Below are 14,767 nucleotides of genomic sequence, written 5' to 3'. Positions count from 1 at the left end.
GGCTCTTGTAATGATTATAGATTGTATATCGCTCCGTATTATTACAGATCATATAATAACCCTAACCCTCTGATGTACAAAGAAGCATAAAATGGAGAAACTTGGCTCCAGTAATTTAAATGCATCTCATCACTTTGGATGCCTGGAGGCGGAGCGTCACCGCTCGCTGGCGTTTGCACTTTCTGGAAGATTCCTCTCAGATCAAACTTTCAGGTGCCGCTCGTTTCCTTTTTTTTTTCCTTGTTTCACCTTGTCGAGAGTTTCTATCCATTTCTGCCAAAAGAAACTAAATTAATTTTTAATCAGCTGCTCATGAATCTAATCTCCCCTCACTATGTGTGTGTGTGTGTGTCTGAGAGTTTTAGTTTTCTAACTTTCCTTGAGTCCATATTTAGGAGCAGGAACACGAGTGATACTTTCTAAATATGTATTGTAATGTTAACATAATAAAACAGAATTAGACAGAATGAAGCACTGAAATATTACTGTGTCCATCAGTTATTTGATAGATCAAAATGAAATTGTTGATCCAAACACCTCATGATTTATAAATGAAAATAATGGAAATTGTCAGGGGTGCCCAAACTTTTTCATACAACTGTATATAGGTGTTTAAAGTCCAGTAAACAGTTTTCTTGCTCATTTCAAAATAAGTTGGCAGCAAATCAGTGGGACATTATGAGGATCAATACCTCCTCAGGTATCACTGACCTACCTGGCGCTGAAACTTCCTGTTCTCCAGTTCGGAGCGAAGGCTTTGGCCAGAACAAACACTTCCTCCAGTTTCTTAGCACATCCTTATTATGAATGTGTGAAAACAACTTAAAGTACAGTTTCGTGGTTTTAAGGTGCTCAGATAAACACTGAAACCATTTTTTTCTACTGTTATATTTAATTGATTGGACAGTGTGTAATAACATTTTTACTACCATTAATAATTCTCTTCTGAGCGACAAAGACAATAAAATGAGAATAAAACCTGCACACTGTATGAATTACTTCCAGCACAATTCTTCATCCGAGTGTGAGAGAGTGACATAGAAAAAAAAAATAAAAATCTAATATATACATAGATATGTGTGTACAGTACATTTATATACAGGATATATTTTCTCTACATAAGTCACTTTCTCACTTCATAAAGAGCCACATACTGAACTATGCGTTTCGGCATAGAAACATTTGAAGGTCAATCATCATCATCATCATCATGTCTTTCGTTAAACCGGAAAGGAAACCTGTTCACAGCTCCTTTCTTCCAGCCAACTCGTCCAAACTGTCGGCATCATCTTTCTCCTCTTTTTTTAGCAGTGGACCTGACTTTTAATCTGTGCAGAAAGAAGAGGAAAAAGTCAAGTAAAAAACAAAGGAAAGTGAAGAAAAGGGAATAAAATGAAGCTGTGAGTGTTGGTTGAAGGTGAGAGCAGCGTCTGTTGTTTGGGAGGATATTAAATGACATTGTGACAGGTGTGAGCACAGAAGATATTTCACAAACTCGTCCTGGACATAAAACCTGACTCCACTGACACTTTTGCATCCTGCAGGCAGAGCTGAAGTTTCAGAGACATGAAGCTCAGTGTCACAGGTTTCAGTCTTGGACCGACAGACTTCATTTAGTAAAAACCTGGTGACAGTGTTCAGCTCAGCTCTGCAAGCAGCTCAATGGCTGACAGTCTGTTGGTGCACCTCTTTGGTTTAGACCAAAATATCTCAGCAACTATTGGATGGATTTACATGAAACGTTACACAGACATCTGCTTTCTCCTCAGCAATAATCAGGGTTACTTTGGTGATCTGCTTACATTTCATTTTGCTCTATGAAGACAATGACATTACAATTAGCCTCAGCTGTATTTTGTATTTACTGCTAATTAGCAAATATTAGCATGCTAACATGCAAAGCTATGATGGTGAACATGTGAAACATTATACCTACTAAACATTAACATGTTAGCATTGAGCAGAAAACATGGCTGTGTATCAATGGAGCCTCAGAGACTCTCTGTAGACTTCTACATCATGTTTCCCGCATCCAAGATCCATCCACCACCGAACAGCGACAGATGTTAGATTGGCTTGTGAACTATAGAAAGGTTTCTAGCCCACAGATGCAGTGTAGCATCGAGTTTGCTTCATTAATAGTTCAGTGTTGTTGTTGTTGAATTCTTTTCATTCTACTTCTTCCACAAAATTGCTTAATCTTCAATTGGACCTGTTTTCTTTCTGTGATTCTTCACATTCATGTTTTTAACAGAAACACATTCAGCATGAACAAAGCTCATCCTCAAACACTCCACATGCCCAGATACCTGAGGCCAAACCACAGCACAGACCTAAAGCTGTAGTCCACTCTCCACTTAGATTAGAAATTCACTGCTGTAACTGGCTGCCACTCTCACGGCATCATCTTGGAATCGTTCTTCTGAGTCATTTACAACAGTCCTGCTTTCATTGGCCCATCTTCGGTCTATTTCTTTAGACAGTGGACAGCTCATGCTATATATCAGGTGAAAGTCAGGTTCATGCTCAGGTATAATCGTCCTCTGAACTGAAAACATCAGATTTCAGTTTTGATCTCCTCCTCAAAGCTGAAGCAGCTGCTTCCTCCTCAGTATCAACGAGTAGGATGGATGTTCCACATAGCTATAATTGATTACACCTCCTTCATCTTCATAATCAATGTCGTCCTCCTCAATATCATCAATATCATCGTCATAGTCCAGACAGCAGCTGTCCCCGTCAGACTCCTCCTCCTCCTCCTCATCTTCCTTGGGCTCCTCGCAGCTCATCCTCATCTTCTTGCAGTTGTTGTTCCTCACCGATGCCTCCAGAGCTTTCTGTCGACGGTAGAAGTGGGAGAACTTGTTAAAGATGATGGTTATGGGCAGCGCCACCACCAGGGTGCCGCCCAGAATGCAGCCGCTGGCCGCCAGCTTCCCAGCCACCGTGACGGGCACCACATCCCCGTAGCCCACCGTGGTCATGCTCACCGTCCCCCACCACCAGCAGGCTGGGATGGTGTCCAGACCCACGTCCTGGATCAGACAGAGGGGGGTATATTTATGTGGTTACACGTTTCAAATGAGGCTTTTAACACGTTCAAATAAAATAAAATAAAAAACAGGCAACATGACATTTATGTTGGAAAACTTTAGTGCCTGAATAACAACAAAAATCTCATGATGAGGAAGAAAAAAAACGTTACAAAGGTTAACCAGAGGATTAAGTTCTGCCAATAAAGACAAATTATTTATTTATTATGTATTTATTATTACATTAGTACCATTGGTTCTGTCCATTTGTTGACCATGAAAACGTGAATGTGATCATTCACATTAAATCCATTTAACAGCATAGTAACGTTTATTTAAACCAAATCTCTGGCAAAGAAAATACTGTAGACTATAAACTGTAAACTACAAGCTGGGCATATACTATGTAGTGTAGGGACAGACAGACATTATTCCTGAGCCATGGCAAAGACAAAAATATAAGGACCCATCAGTACCCTCCTGGTGAGGCTCTCTCTCTGATTACAGGAGTGGACACAGCTGTGCAGCAGTCAGATCCCAGCTGCTTCTCATTTGCTCAGCCTTTAAAGGACCAGCCCAGACTCCACCATGCTACCAGACTGGTGATCCTGTTTTCAGCCAGTCACTAAACCTTGTTGAACTAATCCCCCTGTCCATACAAAACACCTGACTTCTGCCTCCAGACCTCCTGCTCAGCCAGCTTTCTCCCTCTAGGCATTTCCTCAAACTTATCAGCCACGACTCTGACTCTCCTGGTCTCTGCTGGCCTGGCTTCACCTCTTGGGAACTCCCTCAACCAATTCTCAGAATCTGAACTGCCTAAAACTACACCCACTGGCTCTGTCTCTGTGTGTGCGTTTGGGTCCACCAGCTCAGCCCTAACAATGCCTCTAATATCAGCTTTAAGTATGTGTGTGCATACAAGAAGAAGAATATCAGTATATATGTAAAAAAACACTCATGCACACATGCAACAAAACCTCACAGGCTGAAATGAAGGACATAATGAAAACTAATTGTGTACATGAACCCTGTGTAAAAGTCCGGAGTGAGTCTGAGAGAGGCAGCAGTAGACTTTACCTCTTCATATTCGGCAGTATAAGCAATGCCAGAGAAGACGGACACTCCTACGGCCAGGTACAGCAGCAGGATGCCCACTTCGCGGTAACTGTGCTGCAGATATCAGATGGAGGGAAACTGGTTAGAAACTTAAAATGTCGATCACAAGCAGCGTGGACCAAACCGCTGACAAACCCAAAGTCTGATCACAACTTGCTAGCCACAGTGGACATGTTTGCCTGTCTTTATCTTATGACTAAAGTACCTACAAAGTGAGACCACATCTCATTCATTGTCGCTTTTGGTTTCCTGGAGTGGAAAACCATGTTGGTAGACACTTTCAGAAAGTGAGAGTTAGACTGACTCGTCCTGTAGTTCAGCCTCTCTAAAGACACCAGAGAAGAAGTAATTCTTCTAAAAGTTGTCCTCAGCCAGTTTAGTCTCGGTGCAGTCTTGCATATTCCACTAATGCAATTAGTTCTAAATATTTAAGGTAAAAAAAGCTTTATTTTGGTGTTTTCCTTTTAAAGGGAACCAGCATATATGTCCATATTTTTAAAGTAACTTTCGAAGCTACAAAAGGTCCAAATTGTATTTGGAAGAGTTTTATGCAAGAATTTCTAATTAATTTGTGAAATAGCAGGATGAACATTGTTCCCTCATATTTATTAACACCAATACGAGTCAACTTGACATTTGAATGAATGTGCAAAGACTTGAAAATGCAAAAATATTTTTTTGCAAAAATACCTATTAAAACAATCTGTCTATTCCCAAATTAAGTTACTCCTCCAGCAAATATTGTTGGCTAAACTTCCTGGAACATAGGGCAATATTACATGAAAGGGTTTGCTTTAGTGAGTTCAGTTGCTCCACTCCATTGATAGATACAAGTGTGTGAGTCACACATCCTAAACACCATGAAACAGTCTCAAAACTGCCACTTAATCCACAAATGCAGGTTCGACAGTTGACAAGTCAATCTCAGATTTCAGACTGTGTTATTGCAACTCATGCGTATGGACGAGTAAGTACTGCTGATACTCCTCAGGCTCCAACTCCTAAACTCTCAACACTGCAGTCTTGGCTGTTTCATGGAGAGCAGATTGGCTTCCTGTGCTTTATTTGTAACAGCAGTGTGCGGTCAGAGTCTGACCACTCTCACTCAAACAAAAGAAAAAAGAATCCACATCTCGCTCACAAAAGTGGGGAATTAAACTCATTATTGATAATATTGAAAAAACGCGCCGTGAACCTACCGGGAGCAGCAAGACATTCACAGCTCACAGCTGTATCTGCGTCACTTCAACTCAACCCGCCCTCCTCCACCTCAAGTCTTTTAAAGTCTGCCTCTCTCCTCAATTTCTCCACAGCCAATGGAAAGAAGCGATTGTTTTTTTCTGCTCAAAAGTCAAACTAGAGCTGGAACCAGCTTCACTAAGGCCAGTACATCAAAAACTTCCAGGCCATTGCCAACAGTATGTAACTCAGGTCTAAGAACACCAAATTCAGTCAAGTTAGCTTTAACTATAGCCTTAATGTTCTCCCTTAACCTCTTGTCAGCAATGTTCAACTAAGAATACCCCCCATGACTTCCTCACATTCAGTTAGGGTTAGGGTTAGTAAAAACTAAGAACAAGGCTTTCAAAGGAGTTATAGTTAAGTTTAGGTCTAGGTTGGACTATTAAACTAAAGTTAAAGATTGCTGCAACTCCACCTCCTCGTCCAGAATCTTGAGGAATATGAGTATTAGTATGACTGGAGGAGTGGCTTCTTTAAGGCTAACATACTCTTCATGGCGTAGCCAGGTTTCTATCAGCCACAATAAATCAATATGGTGGTCTGATATCACATCATTTACTAAAACAGCTTTGGATGGCAGAGATCTTCTGTTTAAAAGTCCACATTTAACTCTCCTGTCCTGTTTCATATTGCCAGTGGTGGTATTAACTTTGACTAGATTTTTATGCAGAACTCCTCTCCTGTTCGACTTAATAGACTTAATATATTTGAATGGTCGGGGGACAGACACAGTCTCTATGGGATGTTGGGTGGGTGACTGTACTAATGGAGGAGCAGAGAACCGTGTAAGACTGCAGCTCTGCTTCCTGGTCTCGACTCTGGATTGTCAAGTTTTAGGACTTATAAACTCAGCCATATTTCTAGACATGAGATACAAGAGTGAATACTGCCAACCTTCTACTCTGTACTCTGAAATCCTTCATCTAGCTGTCAGTGTGGTAATTTTGGTTTTAGTTAAGTTAATCATAATACAAAATTGATAGTTTAGTCATTTTATGAGACATAATCAGTTACATAGGCTCTTTTTCCTCGTTAATTGAGGTGGTGCCCCAATTTAGGTGGACTTTACAAGTCCCGTTAATCAAAATAATTATCTTAGATGATTATTCATTATTTCTGATAGCCATATTGCCCCAGAAATGGTGCAAACCCAAACATTTATTTAGTGCCACTGTAGCAAAGTGTATTGAGCGCAACATAGCCAACCAGCTTTGATATGATGCGATGTTGAGGCATTTTTCTAAAACAACCACGGCTGATTTGGAACGTTCTGTTGAATCAAGTCAGGATTCAATTCATTGGATGGTACATTTTCTCTAAAAGAAGAACAAACAGCTGCTCTTAAAGCTTTTGTTGATAAGCAATATGTTTGTACTTCCCACAGGATTTAGTAACATTATTTTACGCTTTGTGCTACATCACACATTTCGTGGCTCTGTTTGGATCTAGGTCTACACCACTGCGTTTTTGTCTGCACCCATTGATAACGCCCAGTGGAAATTGAAAATGAACGACTCCAGACTAATTCACAATGGCAAATCGATCTGGCGATATCGGGCTACGTGGTATGCCTTTTCATTATACTTAGTGGGGCAAAAATGATCAGCTTGAGAAAAAAGCTTCTCTGCTTTATATTTCACATTGTTTAATATTTTAAAGGATTGTTCACCTCTTTAGAACATATCCTGATGAAACAGCATTTTATCATATTTTTACATCCACCTTTGATGTTTCCCTGTCACGATCATTTATAGAATCCTTCACTTCCAGATATTGTCAGAAAGAGCTTAACAGAGATTGATTAGATCTTACTTATCAATACTGAATCACAGACCAAAGTGACTGGAACATTAAGCATAAAGAGAATAACAGGCAGGCAGGAAAAAATGAAAAAAACAGTCTCAAACTGATCAAGTTTTTCTGTGTTTGCGTTTTTTTAAGAGAAGGGCCCTGTTTTGTTTGAATTGTGCATGCAATTATACAAGGCCAGCAAAGGCAGGACAGAAGAAGACAGCAAACAAGTAATCAATTATGTAAAAAAGGCTTTAGAAAAGAAACTTTGCTGAGAAAGGAAATGCATTCATCACATTTGTGTGGGCTCACAGATCCACATGTTGCATTTTAGTGAGAAACTTTAAATAAGAACATTACAAGAAAACTTCACAGGACACCTTTCAGCAGAACATTTGCACTATTTTTCAGTCCAAATGGAGAATACTGCATGATAAAAGAAGATCCTCAGCTACCAGAATGTTAAAAACCATCGCACAGTATCTCAAACTAAAGGGCCACACTGCCCCAATCCCCAGTGAATTAAAACCACCGCACACAGCACAACAATGGTTTCCTATTCCCCCATCAGTCCAGACCTATCTAACCCATCAGGCTTTATATGCCGTGTCCTCAGAACAGTAAAATGAAGTCATCACATTGATTTTATTTCGGCTGGTTTCTACAGTTGTTTTATGCCTCTGTGTGTCTGCCTCGAGTTGTGAAGTAATGCTTTACGTCATCCTGTCTGAGGGAGCAGAAAGAGACGCAACTCACTCGAAGGGTCGCTCCCAGTGACCGCAGTCCAGTTGAGTGTCGGGCCAACTTCAGAACTCTGAAGATCCTCATTAACCTGAGCACCTGAGAAAGAGAAAGAGGTATGAGAGGGTCTGAACCAGCAAATAATTAACTGCCTGCTGGTATGACGTATTTCTGGTCTGGTGATGCAATGGGTAAAAATATATTTCTGTTAATTCAGGTAAAAATAAACTAAATGTGTCAGCCAGCAGGTCATCGAGGCAGCCCGAGAAAGAAGCTTTTCCTGGTCCAGGCTTGTAATTCAAGACCAGAGAACCCAGTTTTAACCAGGGGCTGTGGGTTCTGTTCTTGCACACAAACCAAATTAAATATCAAACAGGCAAGTGTTAATTGTGATTTGAATGAATGTTTCTGCATGTTCCAATTAAAAACAGTGATTCTATTGCATGTGTTTAACCATGGGTCAGATCAGGATCGTTCAGGTCAATAATTAACTAATTAAATGCTTAATGTTATCTAGAAACATGTGGGTCAGCTGTATATAAAAACATGAGATTATTTTGTCAGACCCACAGCTGAGCACAACATCAGGCACTGTACTGCATTTAATTTCTATTTTACCATTAACATTTCTGTTATTATGTCACTTTCTTTTTCACTGTTATGATAATCATTGAAAATGTATCTGTAACAGTAAATTGCAGACAAATATTACACAGCTATATCTGTAGGAAAATATTAGTCAAAGAGTATAACTGAACAGAAAATGTGTTCAGTTGCCTAATAATTTAACTTTGTTTACACTTTACATCTACATTCTTCATTCAAAGATTACATATGTACGTTTGATTTACATGCAACTAAATCAGAAATTAGAATCATCCATCCATCCATCCATGGTACACACTCCCACCTACGGTCAGTTTAGATTCTCAAGGTAACCTGCAGGTGTGTGACTGTGGGAGGAAGCTGGAGAACCAGAGAGAACCCACACAACCAGGAGAACTCCACAGAGGAAAGGTCAAGGTTCAAACCACAAGCCTGCATGCCTGCGGATTCAAACCTGGAACCTTCTTGCTGAGGGGATACTTTATTTATCCCCAGGAGGAAATTCAGGATTTATGCGAATAAGAAGTTGTGAACCTGTATGAGTCGTCCCAGGTTTCCCAGTTCAGACTCTGATCCCACAGTCAGGTCAAAGAGCAGCGTGATGTAGATGGGAGCAACGGACGCCATGTCGATAACGTTCAGAGGGTGATGAAAGAATTTCTTCCTGTTAGGTGCCAGCAGCAGTCGAGTCACCACCTCAAAGAGAAAAGAAATGCCAGCATTTGTTTTTAAATATTTATCCTTCTTTCTCTGATATCTTGGTTCCCCAGTACACCAGACTACCAATACACCACTACACCAGTATATCTGTACACAAATATACCAGTACACCGGTATACCAGTACACAAATATACCAGTACACCAGTATACCAGTACACCAGTATACCAGTACACCAGTATACCTGTACACAAATATACCAGTACACCGGTATACCTGTACATAAATACACCAATACACCAGCACACCTGTACACCAATACACGAGTCTACCAGCACAGCAGTCTACAAGTACACCAATACACCAGTACACCAGTCTACCAGAAAGTTCACCAGTGCACCAGTACACCAGTACACCAGTATGCCAGTCTACCAGTCTGCCAGTCTACCAGTACACCAGTAGACTAGTATAAGAGTCCAGTATGCCAGTATACCAGTTTTCCAGTATACCAGTCTACCAGTACAACAGTCTACCAGTGCAGCCTTGTGTTCATCAGCTCACCTCGAAGGTGAACCAGCAGGTGCAGAACACCTCTAGAATCTGCATGGTGGGCTCCTGGACCAGCTTCCCTTCACTGTCAAAAGTCTGAGAGAGACGAGAGTGATTACTGCTGCAGCCAGGACACCATCCTGTCCACCAGCCTGAAACTCTGCTCACAGCTGACATTAAAGCCGCTGCAATCAGACAGAACAAACACAATATGTTTAGAAGTCGAATGCACTTTCTGCTTGTTTTTTTGGTTTTTCCTCCACGTTTGAAATTGGATAAATACAGCTGGCCTTCTGTTGTATCAGCACGTTTTTTGTGTAAATAGGTTGTTGTTGTCACTTGAGTTTTGAGAAATAATCAGAGTTGCATTGAAACAAGGTTTTCAAAGTCTGACAGTGTGGACCTCAGACAAACTCCCCTTTAACAGGAAGAAGCTCGCTTTTTAACAGGATAAAGCTCCCCTTTAAGAGATGTTGAAGTTATTATGTTGGCAGAATCATTGTGTCAACTTGTGTACCAGCTGTGGCTCAGCGGTAGAGTGGGTCGTCCCTCAATCAGAAGGTCGGGGATTCGATCCCCAGCTCCTATGGGTCAACATGTGGAAGTGTCCTTGGGCAAGACACTGAACCCCAACTTGCTCCTGAAGCATGGCTTCAGTGTGTGAATGAGTATGAAAGAATAGTCTCCTCCAAATTAGATCCCTCCTGTATGAATGATGTGTGAATGGGTGAATGAGGATGTCATGTAAAGCGCTTTGAGTAGTTGAAATAACTAGAAAGGCGCTATACAAATACAGACCATTTACCATTTAACATGATCTGCTCACTCACTGTCTTCCAGGATATAATGACGTCGTGGTGTCCTCTTTTAAATCTTAAATAATGTAGGGGTGTGAGGTATGAAGGATGTCTTTACCATCAGGGTAGAGACAGACAACCACTCACACAGTTTAAAGTCGAGTTTTCTACTGCTTAACTCTGACAAAACTGAAGTTATTCTGCTTGGCCCTAAACACCTTAGAGACACCTTTTCCAACAATATTGCTGCTCTGGATGGCATTACTCTGGCCTCCAGCTCCACGTTGAGGAATTTGGGAGTCATCTTTGATCAGGATTTGTCCTTTAACTCCCACAAAAAATATATTTCCAGGACTGCCTATTTCCATCTACGTAATATAGCTAAAATCAGGCCCATCCTGTCTATGAATGATGCAGAAAAACTAGTCCACACATTTGTCACTTCCAGGTTGGACTATTGCAACACCTTATATCTGGGGTCTCTAAGTGGTTTTATGGATGTTGGATATCAGTGGACATCAGAGTTAATGACATCCATGTCAGAATGAGCCTAAAAACATGTATCATGTCTGTGCATTCAGATTTTACTGAGTTATGACTGAGACACATTTAGATTTTTAGTGCAAATCACAGCAATCATACTTTAATCAAGTAGGTTAATTATCCAAACTGCCTCCATGAACCTAATCAGTGGGCCGAAGACAATAACTACTTTTTATTTGGCTTTGTGGTCGTTCTGGCTCTCCATATCAACCTGATACTCCGGGATGCTGTTGATACACATGGTGGCGATGGATGTGAGCACCACTGTGATGGACAGCAGACTGAAGAGCTTGCTGGGGATGGAGTACCCTGGGTTCTCCAGTGTCAGCCACAGCCACTTCCTGATGTTCCCATAACGCACCTCCTGGAAGTGCTGCATGTCTCTGAGAGGATGGACCAAGAGAAGGAGTTAGCAATTAGGAGAGAGAAGGAGAACAGATGGTCTTCTATACACAGGGCTCACAGTCTGTCACCTGTTCAAGTCAGATATCTCGTCCACAGACGTGTCTATGCTGCTGACGTCGCTCTCGTCATCCCAGCTGCGATGGTGGCTGCTCTCCAGCTTGCGGTCGTGGTAGCGGTAACTGCAGCAACTATCCAGGAAGAACTCATTGATACCCCAGTACTCTATCTCCTGACTGTGTTGGAAACAAAGTCCAGTCAAATTCAAACCAGTGACAGTCAAATGGGTGCTGGGTACAACCCTAACTCTTATCTCTCTATCTGTAACCCCCTAACCCTAAACCCTAGCTTTAACCCTCTAAAAGGGGCTGAAAATATAATGAACCCTAACCCTAACCTACTTTCTGTAAACCCAAATCCTAACCACTAATGCGACCTCCTATCTGTAACCTCTAACCTCCTATGTGTAACCCTTCCAAGCTCCACCACTGTCATTTCCCCATCAAAACGTTTTATTGTGAACATTCACATGAAAGAAGAGCTGAGCTCATGTTCACAAAAGTCTCTCCTCCGGAGAGGAGTGACTTGAAAATGATCCTGAGACACAGCATTTATTACATTGCTCAAAAAAAAATTAAGGAAACACTTTAATGTCCTTTAACTTTACTCTTGGCTCCAACACCAAGCAGAGTTCATGGTCGATGTTCGGAACTCAGAACTGTCAGAAAGAAACAACAGCACCTTGAAGGATTATAGAGTGAGTATGAGAGCAGCTCCACAACTGAGATCATTTTCTTCTGCCTGTGAGGCACGACACTGGGATCAAACACACCTGAAAGAGAAGACACACAGCTCCTCCATGATGTGAAGTTTGCCCGTCTGGTAAAAGTGGAGGACGTACGGGAACAGGCCGGGGTTCCTATCAAAATAAAACTCCTTCTGCTGCACATCATAGTCATCACACACCTACAGCAAGGAGGAAGAGGACAAGAAAGGTGGGAACAAAGAGTCAATAAATTAAACAAGGGACAATGACCCCCCCCCCTCCTCCTAGCAGTTGGCCCACCTGCAGTATATCTTCCTCTGAATCACATGCCAGCAGTTTCCCCAGTCTGGTGTCCGGGAATTTCTCCAGTGTGCTGGAACACAGGCTCCTCTTCAAACCTCCAACGTTCACGTGGACCAGATGCTCGCCAGTGTCCTGGTGGACCCAGCAGGGCAGACTCTCCTTCACCATGCTGACCTACAGGACCACAGATCAGACACACGCCACTGACATGTAGGGTTACTCTCTTCATCACATCTGCCTGTTGGATTTTTGAAAACCTTGACACACATCCCAAACAACAAAGGCCTACTGCTCCATTCAAACCGAAGATGACGCCTTAAAGGACATGTTCACAATTTTTCTCTTAAAACTGTACTGGGGAGCCACATGGACACTGACACAGGTTCTTTCGTTCTGGCCTTTAGAAGATCTCTAAAAGATCTCTAGTGGAAGTGATGGTCCCAGTTAGGGTCAGGGTTAGTTGAGGTTAGTTAGGGTTACTCTGTGGCAACAGATGCAACTGAGGAACTTAGAAATATAGTTTTGTCCAACAAATTGAGTGTATTTTTTCAGTCCTGCCATGGTCAGGTGGAGGTTCAGTGAACGAAACCAGACAAGAATATTTATTGGTGTAGGGTTTGCTGAAGACATGTGATCTCATTCAGATTCAGTAACATGAGAGCTGCCTGATTCTGTGTACAGTAACCACAGTGAGTACTGAGCAACATGATCCTCAATCCTTTGTACTCACTCGTTCAGACTGTCGGGCTATAGCACACGTTTAAAAGCGCATTAGAGGTGTTGAGTACCGAAATTTAAAGGTAAAGCTTGTGACTATATTTTTCTTCTTGTCCCATAAAAAGTAATTGTGAGTAGTTGCAACGACAAGTCTCTCCTCCTATCTGGTATTTACGAGTGTGTCTTCTTCCTTTGAGCCTCAGGACTCTGTTGTTGCTGTTGTTCAGAAAATATTAAAAACATTTCAGTGAGCCTCTGCTGCTCTGGCTGTTGCATTCCTTTGTAGGAGGAAAAATAGGTTAAGGTCTGATAACACAGGCTCACAAGAGTAGTCATAACAAATTCCTGACAGGGCAAGGTAACCTAAGATAAGAGGAAACCAACACACATACACTGTGCAGCAACAGAGGGACATATATGCGAATTACACAAAGACTTGAGCAGAACACTACATACACACTCTGCAATATGTCACACATACATACACACATTCAATTCACACACATACATACACAAACACACCAAGTGAGCGCAGCCAATGCAATAGACACACATTGAGTAAGTGACGCAGTATTAAAGAATAAAAGCCCCTAAAGTTGATCAGAACTTTGGAATTGCTATAGGTATTGAAGTGCTTTGTGAAGCTGTGTTGTACTAAATAAATTCCCAGAGGCTGCTGAAGTTGGTGTCCAGCTGATTCCTTTGATTTTCCACAACACCTTCATCCCCATAAACACATTGCAGTTTATTCACATGTTGCCTCACACTCATGACTTTCGGCAGCAGCTTCACTTTTTGCTACAGATATTTGAGCTTTTGTTTGGGAACTAATTCCATTGACTTTGCTGAATGCACTCTTATGATGAGGCGACTGGACACTAATTTGATATATCGGGCATTTTAATGTTAGAACACAATGTGCACTGGTTAAGAGCCAAAAGGCTTTTACTGGATTTAAGATCACTGCAGAATGAATAATAGTCCATGTTTGAATGTCTGAGAGTTCTGCTTTAATAAACTTAATCATCATTCACTTCCAATCAACATTAGCCATAGTTTTTAACCACTCTCTCCACTTGTGAAAAAACACAATCAAACCACAAAATAAAACATCCACAAATGAGGGAACAACATTCACATCAAATTCAAAATCTGAGGAACAATTTTTATAGATTGAAAAGAATAATGTGGAGGTTTTAGTCACTGCAGCTCACAGGTCCAAATTTTCCCGTGGTCTAAAATATTCTTCCTAACCCTAACCTCACCATAACCTAACCTCACCATAACGCTAACCTCACCTTTAAAACTGCTGAGCAATATGTTTCATGTAATGAAAATGAGATGTGGATCTCAATTTTCCCATCTATCAGACCGACGTCTCCTGCTGTAAATATGCAGAACCCCCGCCCCCCCGGATGGATCAGTCCATGTGGAGGCGGCAGGAAGTGGAGCTCTAATGTAATGTGATAATGTGGAAATGGCCTGAGGCGTCACAGACAG

The 14,767-nt window shown here is 41.5% G+C and overlaps 1 protein-coding gene across 1 annotated transcript; it reads right to left on the bottom strand.

Moving 5' to 3' along the window:
• Nucleotides 1-2,582: 2,582 nt before the first annotated feature.
• On the bottom strand, nt 2,583-12,718 carry LOC139215621 (delayed-rectifier potassium channel regulatory subunit KCNS2). Its single transcript, XM_070846639.1, has 9 exons — nt 12,548-12,718; nt 12,314-12,447; nt 11,553-11,717; nt 11,291-11,462; nt 9,752-9,835; nt 9,066-9,227; nt 7,941-8,024; nt 4,113-4,205; nt 2,583-3,035 (listed from the first exon to the last, which is right to left on the bottom strand). Exons 1-9 carry the CDS (start codon nt 12,716-12,718, stop codon nt 2,583-2,585), a joined length of 1,518 nt encoding a protein of 505 aa, XP_070702740.1.
• Nucleotides 12,719-14,767: the final 2,049 nt, after the last annotated feature.

Source organism: Pempheris klunzingeri, chromosome 2 (genome assembly GCF_042242105.1).
Source record: "Pempheris klunzingeri isolate RE-2024b chromosome 2, fPemKlu1.hap1, whole genome shotgun sequence".
NCBI lineage: Eukaryota > Metazoa > Chordata > Actinopteri > Acropomatiformes > Pempheridae > Pempheris > Pempheris klunzingeri.
This window is presented reverse-complemented; position numbering and strand designations above follow the sequence as displayed.